Source organism: Arachis ipaensis, chromosome B10, assembly GCF_059453495.1.
Source record: "Arachis ipaensis isolate K30076 ecotype BB chromosome B10, ASM5945349v1, whole genome shotgun sequence".
In the NCBI taxonomy this organism is placed as follows: Eukaryota; Viridiplantae; Streptophyta; class Magnoliopsida; order Fabales; family Fabaceae; genus Arachis; species Arachis ipaensis.
The window spans coordinates 148,202,836-148,222,087 of NC_142435.1; the positions used below are offsets into that span (position 1 = coordinate 148,202,836).

Here is a 19,252-nt window from a genome sequence, read left to right on the forward strand (position 1 = left end):
GGGGGGGGGGGAGGGGAGGGGGGGGGGGAGGGGGGGTGGGGGGGGGGAGGGGGGGGGAGGGGGGGGGAGGGGAGGGGGGGGAGGGGGAGGGGGAGGAGGGGAGGGGGGGAGGTGAGGGGGGGGAGGGGAGAGGTAGGGGGGGAGGGGGGGGGGGGGGAGGGGGGAGGGAGAGGGGGGGGGGGGGGGGAGGGGGGGGGGGTGGGGAGGAGGGGGGGGGGGGGAGGGGGGTGAGGGGAGGAGGGGGGGGGGGGTGGGGAGGGAGGGGGTGGTTAGATGGGGGAGGGGGGGGGAGGGGGAGGTAGGGGGGGGGAGGGGGTGGGGGGGGAGGAGGGGGGGGGAGGGAGGGGGGTGGGGGGGGGGGATGGGGGGGGGGGTGGGTGGGAGGTAGGTCAAATTAATTTGATTCTTCAGAATGGGAGAAATTTGTTATTCTAAGTGGGTTTTGGCTGATGAGATATTACACTACCTTATGGTGTGTCACCATTATTTTCTACTACCATTTGTGCTAGATAAGCTTTTATAAGATTCATTTAAATTTAACTAACTTAGGTTGGTCGAGTGATCAGTTTTGCGATGAATTAATTCTTGACATGTCGGGTTAGTTAGAAAATATCGTAGGCAACTAAAAAAACATTCATTTAACTTTAAAAACCCTAATATATCTCTTGAACTTTGCATATTTTAGAATATTACTATAGTAGTCATGTGTTGATGTTGTTAATAGAAAATTAATAATTATTTGCGTGATATAGTTGCATGCTGAAAACAAAAGATATATAAAGTATTGATATTGATTTCCTATGGAACAATTAAAATATTTTATACTTACTTAAATGAACAAGTGAATAGACACAATATTGTAATCTTTAAATACAAATAATTTTCTTTAGTTCTTGCCAAAAAAAGGCAACAAAAAACAAGAACCCTACTTTCAAATTCAGATTTTGGCATACAGGATTTTACAACCAAGAGTTGTTTCATGATGAGCACTATATATTTATCAAACCATAATCAAAGAAATTGAATACACGAATTAACAAAAGAATATACGGTGGATTGCTATCATATTCACCACTACTTCAAAGACTTCATATGATACAAATATCTCTAACATGGAATCTTAGAGGTGAACCACTCCATGACTGAAAATGGAGCCTTGATCAAAGCCAGAGCAAACTCAACTATGAGGGTCACACAAAGGCAACATGGGCATATGCATGTCAAAATCAACCTGAAAACAATTCAATTTCATCAACCTCTGAAAAGAAACAATAACCCTCTACCAAAAATTATCCATTTACGTTTAAAAGCTACACACCAATCATTTACATATTCAACACAATTCATATTTTAAACGAATCTAATAATTGGAATATTAGTAAGTAATTGGTTACTTGGGATTATTCATGGAATAATATTAAAAGCATTATACTAGCTATCTCCTCATATTCTTTATGCAATTGTCACCTACTAGTATCACACAATACCCACTAAACTGGAAGTACTAGTAGTATTCATACGTTAATAATTAGCACGACTCCACTGACTTGACTCGATTTGACTGAAGTTGCATGACTCGACTCAATTAAGGGACCAAGTTCTTTACCATCTTAATTAATTTTACATCTATAAAAATCGATAATAGATCTTTTTTTTTGGTAAAATCGATAATATATATTTATCTATTGTAAATAGATACGAGAGAGTATAGAAGAAAAAAAAAAGTTAAAAACACTTACCCAACGATCCAAACAATGACACCCACAAGGGAGATTAGGAGAGAAACGAAAGCAAAAGGTAGGCCTAACAGAAACCCAATAGGCCTGCATTTTCGGTCCTCATCAGAGCAACAACAACACATTATATATGGCTTTGATAAATGATAATACCCTTTTTTTAGAGTGCTTATTGCCTTATGTTGAAGTTTGCTACTACCTCCTATTTGTTAATTTTTGAGAAGGCAAATACAATATAAATTATAAACTACAACATTGACGGGGGAGCACAATTATAAATATTATTAGAAGAGATTAATCAACTTTCTTAGTAGTTTCTTTTTATTGTCCACGTGTCATGTTATATGATATTGTAACATAAAAATTATGCAAGTGGGATACTTTACTAATATATTGATATTGATATATGATTAAATATTAAATTAAATAAATAAATAGATGACTTGTTTTGAATTTTTAATACTAGAAATCTATCAGAATTAGATTCTTATAAAAGCCACACAAACACGTAGCTATTTTCTCTGTTTACCAAATCAAGTTGATTACCAATAATATGATTTCACGTTGATTATTGCGTCTTTCTACGTGATTAACAGGCCTTCCTCTTTGCACACGACACTTGCTTGTAGATATGGATAAAGATTTAATTATAATTTTATAAAAAAATTATCCTTTCTGGGGGATAGTCAATTAGATGTTGCAAAGGCAAAGCCAATTGAGTAAGGCCATATAATATCTATGCTGTCCATGCTGAGTTTGAATTATTGAATATGATGCAATGTTTGTTAACCTGCTCTTTGGTGATGCTAATCATCATATACGTCAAATAAGGAACACCAAAGGAGGTAATGCTCACTATGACCATTTTGACGACCAAAATCTTCAAAGCCTAAAATTACATAGTGCAACAATATATTCGGCTTATAAGTAATTTGGAAAAAAAATGGCATAGGTATATCAGGAAAATTTTCATGCATCATAAAAAAAAAATTATGCAGACAATTAATTGTGTATTACATACAGCATTAATAAAAATAACTAATTTTCAAACTCACTATTCAAAAGCCATCTAGACTTATAAATCCGATTGAATAATAGTACACACAGTATCAAAATTAAACTCTATATCAGGGTACAAGTAGACTTTTCTATACTTATTGTAGATTGTCATATCCCGATCAAGCTAATACAAACCCACCTTTAGTGTTGGATAATAAATAATAAACAGAGAATAAATGCTAATTTAAATTGACAACTAAATGGGAATAAACAATCAATTATTACAAGGATAAAGTCTTAATTATGGCAATTGAGAATTTGAGACTTTTTCCTTGTAGTTGTTGATTGTTTACTCTCTTTTATCTGTCAAATTAGCATTTCCTTAAACAAAAGAGAGATTAAAAGAAAGGGAAAAAACAAAAGTGGTAGAAATTGTTAGGTTCGCTGTTGATATGAACACGAAAAATGAGTAGAGAGAAAAATTTTTCTATCCCGATTTCATTTCATTTGGTTTGTGATAAACTAACACTCACACTCATACACATAAAGACCTACCTTCAGATGAAATCATTGAAATCAGAATGTACTTTTACAAAGGTCCTAAGCATTAGCACAAATATATTAATAGTGAATTTATAAGTGGTTCCTAATCACCTTAGGGGGGGAAACTCCATGTTTGCTTCTTAAAGAGTAGATGATGTTACAACAGCAAGATTGAGACCGAACCTAGTTACTGGTCAATTGTCATTGCTTCTGAGCCTCCACTTCCATTCTCCATCCCATTCTTAAGTTCCTCGGTTGCTATTCTCATCTCCTCGACCAGATTCTTCTGCTCTTCCTCTATCGTGTTCTGCAACTCATCCACCTGAAGAAAGGTTAAGGAACAGCGACAGAATAAATGTTACTGTAAGTGGTTTTACATGCACAACATTTTCCTATCATTCTAAGCGTCACACAACATATTCAGCAAGCATAAAGGTTTAAACATGGCACAAGATTTTAAGACATGAAAATCAGTGTTGCTTCATAAATTTAAAAAACAAATACTGTAGTCATAAATCTTGGCCTTTTAGAAGGATTGGCTTGTATTAAAATTCGCAACCTTTAATCGATATGTACCAAAAATATCAAGTACAGACTGGAAGAACAACTTCAGCAAAACAGAAGAAGAGAAAAGCAGAATATAAAACAATTTGTTTTGAAATTTTTGAACCAAAGAGTCTCAATGTCTGAATCACAATCACCATCGACATACTAATTCAACAGTTTCAATTTTACATCTGACAAAGGTGAGCATAACAGAGATATAAATCTCCTGCAACCATCAAAAGATAAAGATAATAGTTGTGTTAACAAGTATGACAATATAGTTTGGATAAAGTTGGAACTTTTAATAATGTTGGACTTAGATGGGAGGTGCTTACATTTGCAAAATAGCACATGGTCACAATATGTTACTATAAAGAACGTAAGGAAATGACAAATATGGCATAACTCTTGCACATTTAATCCCAAATTTTAGACTAGCTTTATAAGATAAGAATAAGCATTTGTGTTGAGTTCCATTATCATCAGTGCAAAGAGAGAATGGATAGAAAGAAATGTACAATGTGAAGTGGGATTCACCCTTTTATAGGGGGATGACTAAAACTAATAACAAGTTAACTGGATCATTATAGAAGAAATACTGAGAGAATGAATTACTACTAAGCACTAATTCACTAAACCCCCAAGTCTTATCTCCTTAGACAGGGTTGCCTATACGTATTACATGAGGCCATAGTTCCTTGTCATAAATCATATCTGAATTAAACCCATTTAAGCTTAAATCTCTATCATAACATGAATTACTAAATTGATAGTTTTTTTCTATTGGTTCTTGTTCTTGTACGGAGAACCTCTAGTGTTCCTATTTTGTCTATCTGTAATACTTGTTCTCCACTAAATAAAATCTCCTTAACATTACTAAGAAATAATAAAGAAGAAAAAGTGAGACATGCTTGAGTCCAACTTTTCATACTAGTATGCCACAGCTATTCCTCAGCACAAATGACTTGTTCTGTTTATCTGCCTCTTTTAAAATAGCATTCTATATTTCTGTTTTTGCATTCTCTTTTACAAAAATGAGTTCTATTTCTAAAATCATTCAGACTGCACCAATAAGTAATGCCTCTATGCATTCCATGGCAAGCCTATCAAATTGTAAATCATCATGCAATTTCAATCTATAAGAGTATTTAATTGAATGCCGTATGTGACCAATGGCAGCTAGATATTATGAACCTATACAATTTATGCATTTTAGAGAGTTTAGTTTTACTTTGACATTATGATGCAGCCAGGACCAGGAGCATTTTTTTCCCTTTTCGATAAAAAAGATTTGTGTTGATCATAAGAAAGAATATACAAGAAAGAAGATGAAAAAGAGATCCTCTATACAAGAACCAAAACATACAAAAAGAACTATGAACAAAGCATAGCTTTCCAATCTCTCAAAATATATGAGCGAATATCCTCTAAATAGACTGTGTACTCTACACGAACAAGAGGCCAAGCACTTGAACTCTATCTATCACAAAACATGCTTGTCATAAAATGAAATTGAAGGTGCAAGAATTGCACTTCAACCACATACTCCAGTTGGGGGCATACATAAGGCAATGCCACAAGAATTTGGCCTCCTTCCCCTTTGTTATACCCATAAAGCTTCCAAAAGCCGAGGACATTATATAGAGGGTTTGAAAAGAAGGTAAATAACGGAAGTGGGTGGGTAAGTGGAAGGGAAAGAAGGGTATGTGGGTGGAATACTGGAATTGACCTCCTAGCATAGGATCTAAGGGTGTGTGTGGTTGGAGGAATTATAAATAATTCTTAGGAATTTTAAGATGGAAATATCATATTCCCATGTTTGGTTCAAAGTTTGAAAAACTATTACTAAGCAAGTTTGATTCCAGGGAATCAAAATACCATCATTTCAATTCCCACCTTCCCCTTGGGTATCTTTAATTCCCATGGGAATGGAATCTTTATAACAATGTAATACTTAAACCACACACACCCTAATAGAATCAAAATTTTAATCCCAAATTGGATTGAAATACTAGATGTTCCAATTTCCAAAGGTACTTCACTTGATTATACTAAACTGAACATGCTCTAGAATAAATCACCAACGTTTAATTGAGTTTGGAACTATTCAATTAAACTACATGAAAGCCATAATTCATAGCATCTACATTTACCACACAGAAGCATAACAGATAAACACAAAAAGGCAACCCTAAACCACAAAATTGATTCAAATTCTACAAAAGAAAAACAACAGAGCAATCAGATAAAGCCATCAATGCATATAGCATAAGCGAGAACCACTCACCACATGCAACAAAAGAGCGAATTGCTTCTTCCGAAGCTCCAACAATCTGGAACCAGCAGTATTCTCCATGTCCAACGCCATGATTTCTTTCTCCAACTGCGTAATGAGCTTCTGCGTCTCTGACCTTGGCGGTTGCTGAGCAATCAATTTCCTGATAGCCTCACACTCTTCTTTATGCCGTCTCTCAACTTTACTCTCTTCCAGAAGCTTCTTAAGATCTTCAATGTCGTTCTGCGCTATCAAGATCTGTCGATTCGTTTCGTCCTTGAGCTCGTTGAAATTCTCCTGCTCTCTGATATTTGCATCAACAATGGCTTTGCTCTTCAGAAGCGGGATCTCGAAAGTCGTGAGCTCCTGCAAGAACGCTCTCGCGAGCTTATCGCAGTCGCTGTAGTTGTCGGCGTCGTCCTTTTCAATCTCGGAGACGAAAGCGGTGAACTTCTTCTGAAGCTTCTTCAATGGAGGCTCGCCCCTCGTTGTTGTTGTGCGAGTGAGAAGCCTGTGTTTGATGATGACGTCATCTTCGGCGGGACCGAAGGCGTATGTGGCTGCAACTGCCTCTCCCCGCCCTGAAACCTTTCTCCCTTTCAGCATCTCAATTTCTTCACAAACCCACTCTCAATTCTCAAACATGTATCAGTGTCTTGGGATTTGGGCTACACAGTTACGATTGGATTTGGGTTTCGGTTTTTCTTTGAGAAAAAATAATTGGGCTTGAGATACTACTAAGTTGATAGGTTTTGGGCCTTTTTAATTTAAGAAAACAAAAAATAAACAATTTGGGTTGAATAATTTTGAATTATGTAAAATGTATGCAACCTTCTTTAATTTCTCTGATAGACCCGTCCAAACAAAAAAAATTGTCTGATAGAGAGATATAGTGAAAAATTAAAAAAAATATATGTAACAATCCTAACTAATTCGAGTTCTAGTAATTAGTTCATTACTCAATTACTTTATTTAATTTAAGTGTCAGAAATTCAATTCTTATTTTAATGTATGGAATAACTTATTGACCAATAACAAATCCTTAAATATAACTTAGATTCTAAAACTTAAATTCCAAAAAATAAAATTTTAGAATGTTTCACACCTTTTGTCAATTAAACAAATATTAATTTTTTATTTATTATATTTTATATTAATGGCGTATTTAGATTTTAAAATTTAAGATTCAAAATTCAACATTTTAGAATTTAATATTTAAAATTAATATTTAAATTTTAGAACATAAAGAGTACTATATTTTTTTTTTTTCAAAACGTATTAATCCTTGTTAAATAAATGTTATATGCTTCACTCTTGAGTATACCTCTTCTATAGAAGTTTCACTTTTATAACTAAGAGTGATCGATAAGAAGTGGAAAAAAATAAAATATTTATCTTTTATATCATAATTTTTTTTCTAAAAAGGAAATACAACATTATTTTCGTTTGCATAATACAGTTGTTGATTTAATTATTCTGTGACTAGCCTTTGGTCTATTATTCCTTAAATAAATAAATATGAGCTATGAATTAATACAGAATTACTCCTTGTATTTAGTAGTAAATTATTATAAAAAATTAAATAAAAAATTCAAAATTTTCAATCCATAACAGCAACAAGTTTATACTTTATAGTATATGGATTAAACCCATGTCAATTTAATAAACTTTTATTTGGATTAAAGTGTATAAACTTAATTTAATTTTTCTGTATTCAGTATTTTTTTTATAATAGTAAAATCTTAATACAAATATTTAATCAATATTAGAAAAATAATTATTTTTACATTTATTATTTGAAATTCAACGTCTAAGAAGAATAATAAATATTTTAAAAAAAAAATCTTTAAAAAATAATTTTTTTTTAGTTGATGAATCGGATATCGGCTAAAAATGCTACTTTAAAAAAAATAAACGGATCACTCATTTAGCCTGTGGACTAGTCTATTTAACCTGTCTTTTTTTTCGAATTAGTTTAACTCAAAATTTAAACGAGTTTAATTTTAGAGACAAAGTCCGATGCCAATTAGTAATAGCTCAAATGTCATAGTCTCCCCATACTCAATTAAGAGGTTGCGGGTTCGAGTCTCTTATTTTTGGTAAAAAAAAAAACGCCAATAAATTATAACTCAAATGGTATAAACTTTCCATACTCAATTAAGAGATTGCGGGTTTGAGTCACATATCTTTTCAAATTTTTGGCCAATGAATCTCGTACAGATTAAGTTTTTGTAGTTAAAAATAATTACACATGTATATCAACAGTGACACTAACATTATTAAATAATAATTTGTATGGTTTAAAATGAATATCGTATTCTTTGTATGAATTTACATCTGTATGCTATAATTGACCATTATTTATTAGTAATAACCTTTAAAGTCCCACCTCGACTAATGCAGCACAGAATTCAATGCTTATAGGAATTCTGACAGGAGTGTTTAATTGCCGAGTTGGGTTGCGCTAACTTGTAACCCGAGTGGGGGCATCAAGGTGACGGAACACGGTTCTGGCTACGCTTGTTTGGGTTGGTGGCTGCACCATGCTGGCTCGCCCACTCCAAGTTGAGAGTTGAGTCATGGCACCTGGGCGAAAGCTTAAGTGTCTTGGCTCTTAAGACTCAGGGGTACTGCGCCAGGCTGGCTTCACAGAGCAGCGAAAACTCTGGGCTACCAACAGTGGAGGGATCACAAGCCGCTGCACCATTAGTCCGCAGCGCCAAGTGTGCCTAGCTCTTGAACCGTCATCTTTTGCCCTATTTTGACAAATTTGGATACCACTGACAGTTCACAGTTAACTGAATTGTAGAGGCAATTTTGACATGATAGTCTTTCTTCAATACATGGATTAGTTTCAATTGCTTCAACATATGCGCTTCTGTGACATGGTTCTCGTTGCTTATTGCTTAATTCAGTTTGTGAATGTGTTCCAGTTGAAATGTTTCCAATACCTCTAATCTAATTAGTTTTACCATTTTACATTTGAATCTGATGGTTTTGTGCAAAGTATATAAAATATTATTCTTAGCAGTTCTGCTATTCAAATAACCTTTTCACCCAACTAAGTCAACTTTACCATAGGATCCATGCAAAGTTGTACAAAGAGCATGTGACTCCCTTTCCAATCAATTTATTATATATTTACTAAAATAATATAAAAAAGTTTATTAATAATCATTTTAACATAAATCTATGTAGCGACTCTCAGTTTTAAAATTATAAATATAAATAAGTTATAATTTATTTTATAAAATTAGAGTTGCTTATTTTTAGAAAATTATTTTTATTATCAGCAATTGAACTAATTTTATAATAATTTGAATTTAATCAAATTATTATTATTATTATTATTATTATTATTATTATTATTATTATTATTAGATATAATTGTCATGAGTATTATATGTATTATAAGTTTATATAGTTTTGCTTCCTATTATTATATACTCATTATTGTTATAATATTCACTACGTTACTATTATTATTACTATTATTACGTTGATTATTATTATTATTACATGATTATCATTACTATTACTAGTATTATTATTACTATTATTAATCATAAAGCACGAAAACAAAAGGCGGTTTTGATTATACATCACGATTGCATATATTATTATTATTATTATTATTATTATTATTAGGGAAAGTATGAGGAGTCAATGGAATATTTATATAATATATACAATGGAAGTTTAGAGAGTATTAGAGATATAATCATTAATGTTACTTTTTCCCATCAGCTGAATCTTTTGGGATGAGTAGTATCATGCATGGTATTAGAGCGCTAGATCCGAAAGGTCAAGAGTTTGAGTCTTGGTGAACCCCAAAATCAGTTTAAACTTTTGGGAAGATGTTTATTATCGCTAGTACTCGGATGGTTATTCTAGATAGTATGAGAGATGTTCATTTTATAACTCAATAGCCCATTGTACATATTGTACAAATACTCCTTTGTCTCCCTAGCGAGATCCTTATTATTATTATTATTATTATTATTATTATTATTATTATTATGCATGTACGCATATATATATAAGGCGGCAACCATTTACTTAATGGAAAGCCATTGTATAGGTATACACATATATAAAATATCTAGTTATGATTATCATTAGCTTTATATATAATAATATCATCTGAAGAAATAAGTAATATTTACTTTATTATTATTATATTTGTGTCGCCTGATATATATAGTATATGAAGGTATGAGTGACGAGACAGAAGAGTGACCGAGAGAGAGAGAAGCGTGGGAACGTAATCCTCCTCCAACTTTTCGGTTTTAATTTCTTATAATCTGTAACTCCAATAAAAAATCTAATCCGATAAAAGTATTCGTATCCTCCTCTTCTATACGTTGGCACCACTTTTGACCGGTAGAAGTTGACAATGACGTAACTCCTCTACTCTTTGAGTTTGGCCAACGAAAATTTTAGGAGACACAGACGATTCTGGACGTTTTCTTCTTCGATAGCTCACCCAGAAAGCTTCTCCGGAGCTTTGAATATTTTGATTCCGTACGAAGGTATGATTTTGGTTTCTCGTAGTTAATGTTTAATGTCACGTGAAAACTTAGGCTAGAAGACCTTAAGATAGGAATGAAATGAATGAATAATTGATGGATTGTGTATATGGTATAAAATGTGAGGTTTAGCTGTTGTCAATAATTTGCTGTTGAAGTTGGTCAGTTTGGAAAAAGATTTAATATTGGTATTTGTTTGATTTTGAAATAATTTGTTACTGAAAATGATTTGAAGGACTGAGAGGTGTTTGATTTGATAGTTGGGACCCCTGAAGGGTGGCAGAAATTTGAGTTTTAGAGGAGATACTGTCAAAATTTCTATAAGAATTGGAGTCTTGATTTGAGGTGCTATTTTTGAAAGGAAAGAGATTATTATGTGGTTTGTAAATTTGAGACTATTTATTGACCCTCTGTCGCAAGATGTGACCGGACACTTTAACTTCTCGGATTCCCCCATGGGCATGCATATATATATATATAAATATTAAATATTATATTTGAGCTTGGAGTTCGTCTCCATGGAATACTATATTATTAATACTATATTATTGAGCTTGGAGTTTAACTCCATGGAATACTATATTATTGAGCTTGGAGTATGACTCCATGGAATATTATATTTGAGCTTGGAGTTTAACTCCATGGAATATTATTGAGCTTGGGGATGCGCGCACAGAGGGACTGTCCATTGGTTAATTACCAGGACTTGTCGGGTTGGCTGTATAACCGACAGATGAGACTCATCAGCCATAGGACATGCATACATCATATGCATTTGTTTGCTTTGTTTGGGTGTGCATTGTTTTAGTTTGCTTAACTGTTAAATTCTGCTTATCTGCTACTTGTTCTACTTGCTGTAAATGCTTCTCTACTTGTGTTTTCCTTGTCTGTAATGTTTGTCTATGTAATTAAGAGGCCCCTTGTCTGGCAAAGGAATGACGAGGGTTGTTCCACCAGTGATTCAGAGGATTAGAAGTGACAGAAAGTAGAATGTTAAGTTAAAATTAGATTCAGAACTAGAATATCTTAGATAACTTACCTAACTTCCGGTTTAGTTGAATTCTTAAGCTGAAATCTGAGTGTCGAAGTTCTAGGAATGCCTCTGGCTTTCCCGAGACCTTTTATATTAACTATGCGGGCACCTTTACCATACTGAGAACCTCCGGTTCTCATTCCATATTATGTTGTTGTTTTTCAGATGCAGGTTGAAAGGTATCTCATTAGGCGTCTGGTCACCTGAAGCGAAGTGGTTACTGTGTCATTTTGTTGTGCAGTGATGTATATACACGTACTTAGCTTTCTCTCCACATAACTTATTCTTTTTGATCCTCTTAGAGGTTTATGGAGAGGCAGGATTTTGTTTATGTACATCCTGGGTTTTGGATATGTATATATATGTAAATATTTCTCTGGCCAGCCTTGACTTCGCAGACTGAGTTAGGAGCTTGATATTTGGTACCTGTGGCTTTCTATTCCTACTTTTATTATCTTACATTTTTCAGTTATAGTTTTCCTCACACGCAAGTTGTTCCGTTTTCGGAGCGTGGCGCTTTTCATTTTGCGATTTTGTTTTACCCATTTTTCAAGGCTCCTAGTCTATTATATTCTTTCTACACTACAAGAATAATTAGTTTTAGCGACAAACTTTTAGCGGCAATAATACAATGGCCACTATTTTTTGTATTTAAGTTATGTTTTTGTGGCTATTATATATTTGCCATTAATATTATATACTATAATGACAATTATTATTATTGCCACTAAAAATATAATAAAACTATCTTTAATAAAAAAATTTTAGTAGCCATAATACTATGGCTGGTATTATTTTTATTAACATATAAAAAAATTACTTTTAGTAAAAAGTTTTTAATGGCCATTGTATTATGGCTAGTATTAGTTTTATTAAAATCTTTTTTTATAACAATTAGAGAGAGAAGAACAAAATTCACGGACACCCCCTTTCTCTTAGCAACCTAACCATAAACGCAATCAACCATCACCATCCCTCATCGCCAAACTCTTCTCCTCTAGTAGAGGATGCTGTCGCCACCGATGGAGACAGATCGTGAGTGTCATCACACTCTTCTCATCGCCGAACTCTTCTTAGCTCTCATCGTTCCTCTTCTCTCTCTCTCTCTCTGCGAAACAATGAAGAAGGTGAGGAATCGCCGAAGGTATATTCGCCAAGAACACCGACACCGGAGACAGCATTGACATTAAGGTCATGGCTAAATCCACCATTCTCAAGCATAGAATGGTTGAACAGGTCAACCTTACGCTTTAGTCTTCTTTGTTTACTTATCTTCTCAATTATTGTTAATTGTTCCTTTGATTCCTTTTGTTTTAAGTCACACACTCACGCTTGTTTTTCATTTAGGTTGAATTTATATCAGCCACAAATACAAGGTCAATAATACACTAATACGCATTCCTTCCATTATTTGTTTACATTGTGATTTTTTCTTTTATAATTTGTGGAAAATTGAGAATATGCACGTAATGTGTTTGAGAAAATGCCAGCTGGAGCTTCAACCGTTTTTGATGATTTTATGTTGCAGGAAGATGTGAAACTCATGGTGGGAACAGGCCTTGATGCTTATAGGTTATCCATTTCTTGGTCAAGATTGATTCCAAGTATATAATACTCCTAACTCAAACTTGTGTTTGTAATGAGAAACGTTGAAATTTAATTTATGTTCTGTATTAGTTTCTATAGTAAAGCCTTGTATAATACTCCTAAAATCATGTATGTTAATGAACCCTTATACACACTGTTGTTTGAACTAATCAGTGAAACTCTTGTGCTTGAGACACAATTGCTTATTTTACAACTGTAGAAAGAACTGAGAAATATGAATCTAACAATCACTTGAATGCGAATGCAGAAGAGACTTCATAAATTATGCAGAAGTGTGTTTCAGAGAGTTCGGTGACAGAGTCTTATATTGGAATACTATGAACGAGCCGAACGTGTTCACCATAGGTGGTTATGATCAAGAAACAACCCCACCTATACGATATTCGCCCCCATTTTGCCAGAAATATAATAGCAGTAGGGGTGACTCCACAACTGAGCCTTAGTTCGCAGTTCATCATATTTTGCTATCACATTCTTCAGTAGTGAGATTGTATAGAAGAAAGTTTACTAAATTGTTCTTTTTTTCTTTCTTAGTAATGTTAAATAACTGAACTTGATTCTCATTTGATTGTGGTAAGTTGCTTCATTTCTTTTTCTTTTTTCACTTGTTATTTCAAAAGTTTTTGAATTCTTTCTGTGGCTTCTTCAATGGTGTTCTACTGTTACCCTTGTTCTTTTTATCGGCCCAGAGTTCTGTTCCCAACTGATTTTAATGCATATGTTTAGTTTCTCTTTATTTTAATCTTCCTGTTCCATCTTCCATGACAATTAGTGATTTAGTGGATTTTACTCGACTATAACTTGGCGATGAATGACTGGCTTTTCTGCAGTTGAGTCCTTACAAGATGCCTTGAAGCAATTATATCTGATTGATGCTATTGATGAAAATGGTGCAATTACAAGTATTGGACAGAAAATGGCTGGTAGTTATTTCTCCTTTTCTTTTTTGGTTTAATTTTAAATTAGTCTGGAGAAATCATGCATTTCACTATCATTATCTTCATCATGAGATGTCATTCTGAATGAGTATTTCAACAAGTTCCTTGTGCACTATTTTCTTTCTAACTTTATTAATTTTAATTTTATTTTTTTGTTCTAAAATTCTATGCAGAGCTTCCATTAGAACCTTCCTTATCACGAACCTTGATGGAGGCAAATGATTATGGTTGCATACCTAAGGCTTTGACTGTTGCTGCCATGTTATCAGCTGAAACTACATTGCTACCAGGGTGGAGGTTCTCTCTCTCTCTCTCTCTCTCTCTCTCTCTCTCTCTCTCTCTCTCTCTCTCTCTCTCTCATATATTATTTCAACAACAAGGGTGAATGCGAATCATTATAATGCATTGTGCCATTGGTAAAGTAGTGTGACAAATGGCTTGTTTTGTTAGGTCAACAGACACAAAGGAATTCATCACTTCAAGATGTGACAAGGGTGGAATACTTGCATGTATATATTGGTGCTGTGCTTGATTCCATAAGGTAATGCAGTTGCTAGTTTTTTGTGGTTTGAAAAAAAAAATGAGAGCTTATTTTTCTTGAGTTACTACTCTATTTAGCTTATTTAAAAAGTAAAGATAGACCTTATGAAATTTTGGTTACATAACATGTGAAAACTGATTTTTGGCTAACAAGTTACCTTAAAGTAGCCGATTCAGTTGGAACCAGAATAGTTTGATTCTAGAAGGCTCATAGTGCTAATGAATTAGACCCTCGTAAAAGGAAAACACAATTGCTTTATGTGTGTATATTTTTCTCATTTGATCCTAAATTTTTCTTTTCAGAGATTGATCAAACATAAAGGGATACTTTGCATGGTCTTTCATGGATATATTTGAATTTTTGGATTTTGGTTTAAGTGTTTGAAATGCTTTTTGCAGAGCTTCATTAAGATTATGTTTGCATATATCCTGAAGACATATCTCTTGGCTTAGTTTTACAGGTACTTACTAGATTAATTGTGGTCATAAAATAATTTTTAATATATATGAATTGATGTTTATAAATTTATTTTTTTTAAAAGAGTAATGGTGTTGTGCGAAAGTTTCATGAGTAATGATCTTCTGAGTAGGTTTACAATTGAAGGCTTGAACATTCACATTAATTAGACTGCAGCAGCCTTTAATGATTGATTCATTCATTCAAATTGTAAATGGAAGGTTTCAGAATGAACTTGGTAATCTCATGGTCCCTCAATTCAATAAATATTTTTAATTGTTATTGACAAGTTCTTCCCACTGTGTTACAAATGTTAACCATTTATAAGCATTACTCTCTTTTTTATTGTCAATACTAATGTCTAACTATTTAATTCTTATTAAAATTTGTATCAAAGTCAAACCAGGTACACATGAGCACTCTCTTTTCTATTCAAAGTTTCACCCACCTAAAGAAAGTTTTAGAAGATGACTCGTCAAGTGGCAATTCATCGCTAATCAGCAGCAATTCTGACTTAGGTTCTTGCAGGATTGATATAGTTATAGCCTTGTAGTATTTCTTGTTTAGATTTGTAATATAATATATTACTTTTCAAGGAAATTTTGTGTATCAATATTTTGAGATTAATGAAATATCTCATTTTGTAGTAATTAATTTCAGTAGATTTATATTATGTATAACAATAAAATTTGTTGGCAAAAATAATTGAGATTCTTAAAAAAAGATAGTTCGTTGCTTCTAAGAAAATAAGTATAATATAACTAAAAAAGTTTTAAGATTTTAGTGGCAATAGTAATGGCCAATAAAAGTGAATAACATTACATTTTTAGTGGCTATATAAATTGCCGATAAAATGGGTTTTGGCGGCAATACTAATAGCCGCTAAAAATGAATAACATTGCAATTTTAGAATAACTTTTGGTGGCAATATAAATTGCCAAGAAAATGGCCGCTAAAAATTATATACTTTTTGCGGCCATTAAAAAAGTCTTTACCGGCAAATTTTATAATTGCCGCTAAAACCTTTTAGCGGCAAAGCATAAGACGGCTAATGTCTAATTGCCGGTAAATGTATTAGCGGCTATTTTTATTGCCGCTAAAAGCAAAATAAATGGCCGCTAAAAGTGATTTTTCTCGTAGTACCATTATAAGTATGTATTTTAATTTTTAGAAGTCGTAAAACCTCGCCACCTCTATTTTACGACTTAAGCGTAAAGTTTTGGGTGGTAGGGTGTTACAATCTACATGTTAGCTAAACTTTTATTAGAAATTGAAAAAAAAATAGTTGACATGTCTCTAACCACATATATTAAATTTATCAATTAAAAAATTATAAAATATATAAAATTTAAAATTTTAGTATATTTATTTATTATGTATTTATTCAAATAAAAAAATAAGATTTTTATTAAAAATAACTTTAATATATATAGTTAATACACATATTAACTAAATCTAAAAAATAAATATTAAAGGTCTGTTTGAATAAGTTAATCAGTGACTTTTTTTTTTAATTTTTAATTTATGAAAAAAAAAAGTATAATATTAATATCTGATGCAATTTTTAAAATTAAATTGTAACTTTTTAAGAAATTATTTAAGTGTTTGTGTAAAAATAAAAAAAATAACTTCTCTTACAATAAAAAATTTTTTATCATATTTTTTTTAAATACGTACATTTAAAACTAAAAATGAAACATAAAATAATTTATTTAAAATTTTTTTAATATAAATATTTATTATTTATTTTTTTTTAATTAATTAAACTATTTATTCAGGACCTAAATCTCTTCATAGGAAGTTTCAGTTGATAGAATTAATATCTTGCGAGAAAGTTAACCTTACCAAAGTCATACGATAAGAACGAGGTTAGCTTAGAAATTCAAAACATACGAATTCCTATATATATCACGCTATCTCTTAATTCGATAAAAAAATTATTGTTAGTCAATAATTTTTTTTTTTTTACTATTTGCATCAAATTTAATTATTTTCTGAATTTTTTATTATTGGTTTTATTATTTTTATAAATATAAATATTAAATTCGTATAATAAATTCCTCTAGAAAGAATAATTATTATAACCATAGGTTATTATTCCATCCTTATCCATTGTTAATAAATGCAATTAAATTTTTTTGTTCTTTATTGAAACAATACATATTAAATTCGTATTAAATTATCTACCACTAAAATGCGCATTGCATTGTATTTGGTCAAAGATGAATGACCATATTTTAAATTGGTCTTGTAAATATAAGTGTCATTAATACATTTCTAGAAGAAAATTTTCAACCCAAAGAAGAAGAGTTTCTAACATTTTTCCAAGCATTAAATATAATACGTACATACTCCATGTATATACTCCAAAATTTTCTCTCCATTTCAAAATATTTCGCCCAAAACAAAAATTATCAATAATTAAAAAATTAATAACATTCTTTTCCTCTATATTACATTATTATTGGAGTAAATTTGGACAAATTAAACAACATAATATTATCTAAATATTATAAATAGAACACATATTTCAAATTTTTGAAAATGCAAATGAGACAGATATTATAAAATTCAAGAAGTAACACATGAAAATAATTTTATATATGTCAAATTAAAATGCTATTAATATTTTGAGAAAATGACAAATAGGTCTTAAACCTTTTGTCTTGCGGATATTTTTGTCCCTAACCATTGAAAAATACTTTTAAATTTCTTACCTTCACAAAACTTGGACGGATCAGTCCTTGACGGAGATATTTGGACGGATCAGTCCTTGACAGAGGCATTTGGACGGAGGGACTGATCCGTCCAAGTTTTGTGAAGGTCAGGTACTTGAAAGTATTTTTCAATGGTCAGAGACAAAAATGTTCGTAGGACAAAAGGTCAAGGACCTATTTATCTTTTTCTCTAATATTTTTGTAATCATGTGCATAGCAATATATATAAGGGTTTAGCTAAAGACGTATGATCAAAGTTTTTTGTGGTTATCTATCAATTGAAAAAGTTTTATAAAAAATTATAAAATTTAAATTGTTAATATAATTATTATACTTTTATTTAAGTAATAATAATTAAAAATTAAATGACCACTTATAATAATTTTAAAAATTTAATTAACTTGTATTTTAAGAATATATATTAACATTATAAATTAAATTTTTATTAAAAATATAAAAAATAATTTTTTAATATATTTATTTTGTATTATTAAAAATATTTAAAAAATTTTATTAATAATAATCTTATTATGTGTATTTATAACATAAACTAACTAAATCTGAATTTTAACATGTACTCATAAATCATAAGACGTATGTTGACTATATTCTGGAAGCTAACAAATACAACAAAAAAAACAAAGTTGATGACTATATATTTTCCTTTTCTTTTGGAGACATACACTATTACAGATGGTAAATAAATGCATTTTCGGTGAATTATTTGTATCTTTGCTATTAATTGCATTTTGTTTTTTTCAATTGCATTGACTCATCACAAAAGGATACCTATCACATGCATGTTTTTCAGATAAGAAATGTCAGGGAGGATTTAGTTAATATTTTGAATAATGTCTTATTTTTAGATTATTAAAAAATTTAAAATTTAATTTTTTATATTTAAAATTAATCAAATATTAACTAAAAATAATAAATTTTATTCTAACATAAAAATATTTTCAATACATATTTTTAATTTCATTTTATTTTGGGTCTCATACAATACTACATAAGTATTTGTGAGATCATATATCATTAAAAATTAATTTAAAACTCAATATAAAATCCGTCACTCCAATACTTAGTTTCATCTCAATTTAGCAATCTTATATAACAAAATTACAATTATATATATATATATATATAATAATATTTTACTTATTTTTTTTTTTAAAATGATAGATATTTTCTCATTGATATCAATATCGTTTTAAAAATGATATCGAATATAAGTTTTGATTTTAAATCAGTTCAGTTACTTCAAAAGTCAAAACTAATACTCAAGAAGTGTTCCATTGAAGTTAGTCTAACGTATCTATTTTTAATTTTCA

The 19,252-nt window shown here is 31.6% G+C and overlaps 3 protein-coding genes and 1 non-coding gene across 11 annotated transcripts; 2 read left to right on the forward strand and 2 right to left on the reverse strand.

The window, feature by feature from the left end:
- Positions 1-794: 794 nt before the first annotated feature.
- On the reverse strand, positions 795-1,978 carry LOC107622513 (signaling peptide TAXIMIN 1). Its single transcript, XM_016324442.3, has 2 exons — positions 1,740-1,978; positions 795-1,231 (listed from the first exon to the last, which is right to left on the reverse strand). The coding sequence occupies exons 1-2, from the start codon at positions 1,859-1,861 to the stop codon at positions 1,108-1,110; spliced, it is 246 nt and encodes an 81-aa protein (XP_016179928.1). The 5' UTR covers positions 1,862-1,978; the 3' UTR covers positions 795-1,107.
- Positions 1,979-3,217: 1,239 nt separating this feature from the next.
- Positions 3,218-6,731, reverse strand: LOC107623635 (THO complex subunit 7A). The gene is made up of 2 exons (XM_016325974.3): positions 6,112-6,731; positions 3,218-3,600 (listed from the first exon to the last, which is right to left on the reverse strand). Exons 1-2 carry the CDS (start codon positions 6,703-6,705, stop codon positions 3,466-3,468), a joined length of 729 nt encoding a protein of 242 aa, XP_016181460.1. The 5' UTR covers positions 6,706-6,731; the 3' UTR covers positions 3,218-3,465.
- Positions 6,732-8,547: 1,816 nt separating this feature from the next.
- On the forward strand, positions 8,548-8,851 carry LOC148582051 (signal recognition particle RNA). The gene has a single exon (XR_015899415.1).
- Positions 8,852-12,566: 3,715 nt separating this feature from the next.
- On the forward strand, positions 12,567-15,854 carry LOC107623997 (putative pre-mRNA-splicing factor ATP-dependent RNA helicase DEAH4). 8 transcript variants are annotated; one of them, XR_015883209.1, is made up of 10 exons: positions 12,567-12,897; positions 13,009-13,037; positions 13,190-13,265; positions 13,517-13,689; positions 14,100-14,192; positions 14,381-14,504; positions 14,658-14,748; positions 15,147-15,208; positions 15,338-15,442; positions 15,602-15,854. XR_015883209.1 is itself a non-coding variant. In XM_088486288.1 (8 exons), exons 4-7 carry the CDS (start codon positions 13,587-13,589, stop codon positions 14,737-14,739), a joined length of 402 nt encoding a protein of 133 aa, XP_088342414.1. In that variant the 5' UTR covers positions 12,567-12,897; positions 13,009-13,037; positions 13,190-13,265; positions 13,517-13,586; the 3' UTR covers positions 14,740-14,748; positions 15,147-15,854. The 8 variants fall into 8 exon arrangements, 4 of the variants coding, with proteins under 4 accessions (XP_088342414.1, XP_088342443.1, XP_088342423.1 ...); XR_015883202.1 differs by having other exon boundaries at positions 15,147-15,442; XR_015883201.1 differs by having other exon boundaries at positions 15,338-15,854.
- The last annotated feature ends 3,398 nt before the right edge of the window (positions 15,855-19,252 follow it).

Excerpts from the sequence above, each read along its gene's own strand:
- LOC107623997 (XM_088486320.1), top strand. The coding sequence starts at position 12,856 with ATGGCTAAATCCACCATTCTCAAGCATAGAATGGTTGAACAG. Across the intron at positions 13,266-14,099 it reads TTGGTCAAGATTGATTCCAA|TTGAGTCCTTACAAGATGCC; the intron begins GTATATAATACT and ends GCTTTTCTGCAG. Across the intron at positions 14,193-14,380 it reads TATTGGACAGAAAATGGCTG|AGCTTCCATTAGAACCTTCC; the intron begins GTAGTTATTTCT and ends AATTCTATGCAG.
- LOC107622513 (XM_016324442.3), bottom strand. The coding sequence starts at position 1,861 with ATGTGTTGTTGTTGCTCTGATGAGGACCGAAAATGCAGGCCTATTGGG. Across the intron at positions 1,232-1,739 it reads GTCATTGTTTGGATCGTTGG|GTTGATTTTGACATGCATAT; the intron begins GTAAGTGTTTTT and ends AATTGTTTTCAG.
- LOC107623635 (XM_016325974.3), bottom strand. The coding sequence starts at position 6,705 with ATGCTGAAAGGGAGAAAGGTTTCAGGGCGGGGAGAGGCAGTTGCAGCC. Across the intron at positions 3,601-6,111 it reads TCGCTCTTTTGTTGCATGTG|GTGGATGAGTTGCAGAACAC; the intron begins GTGAGTGGTTCT and ends ACCTTTCTTCAG.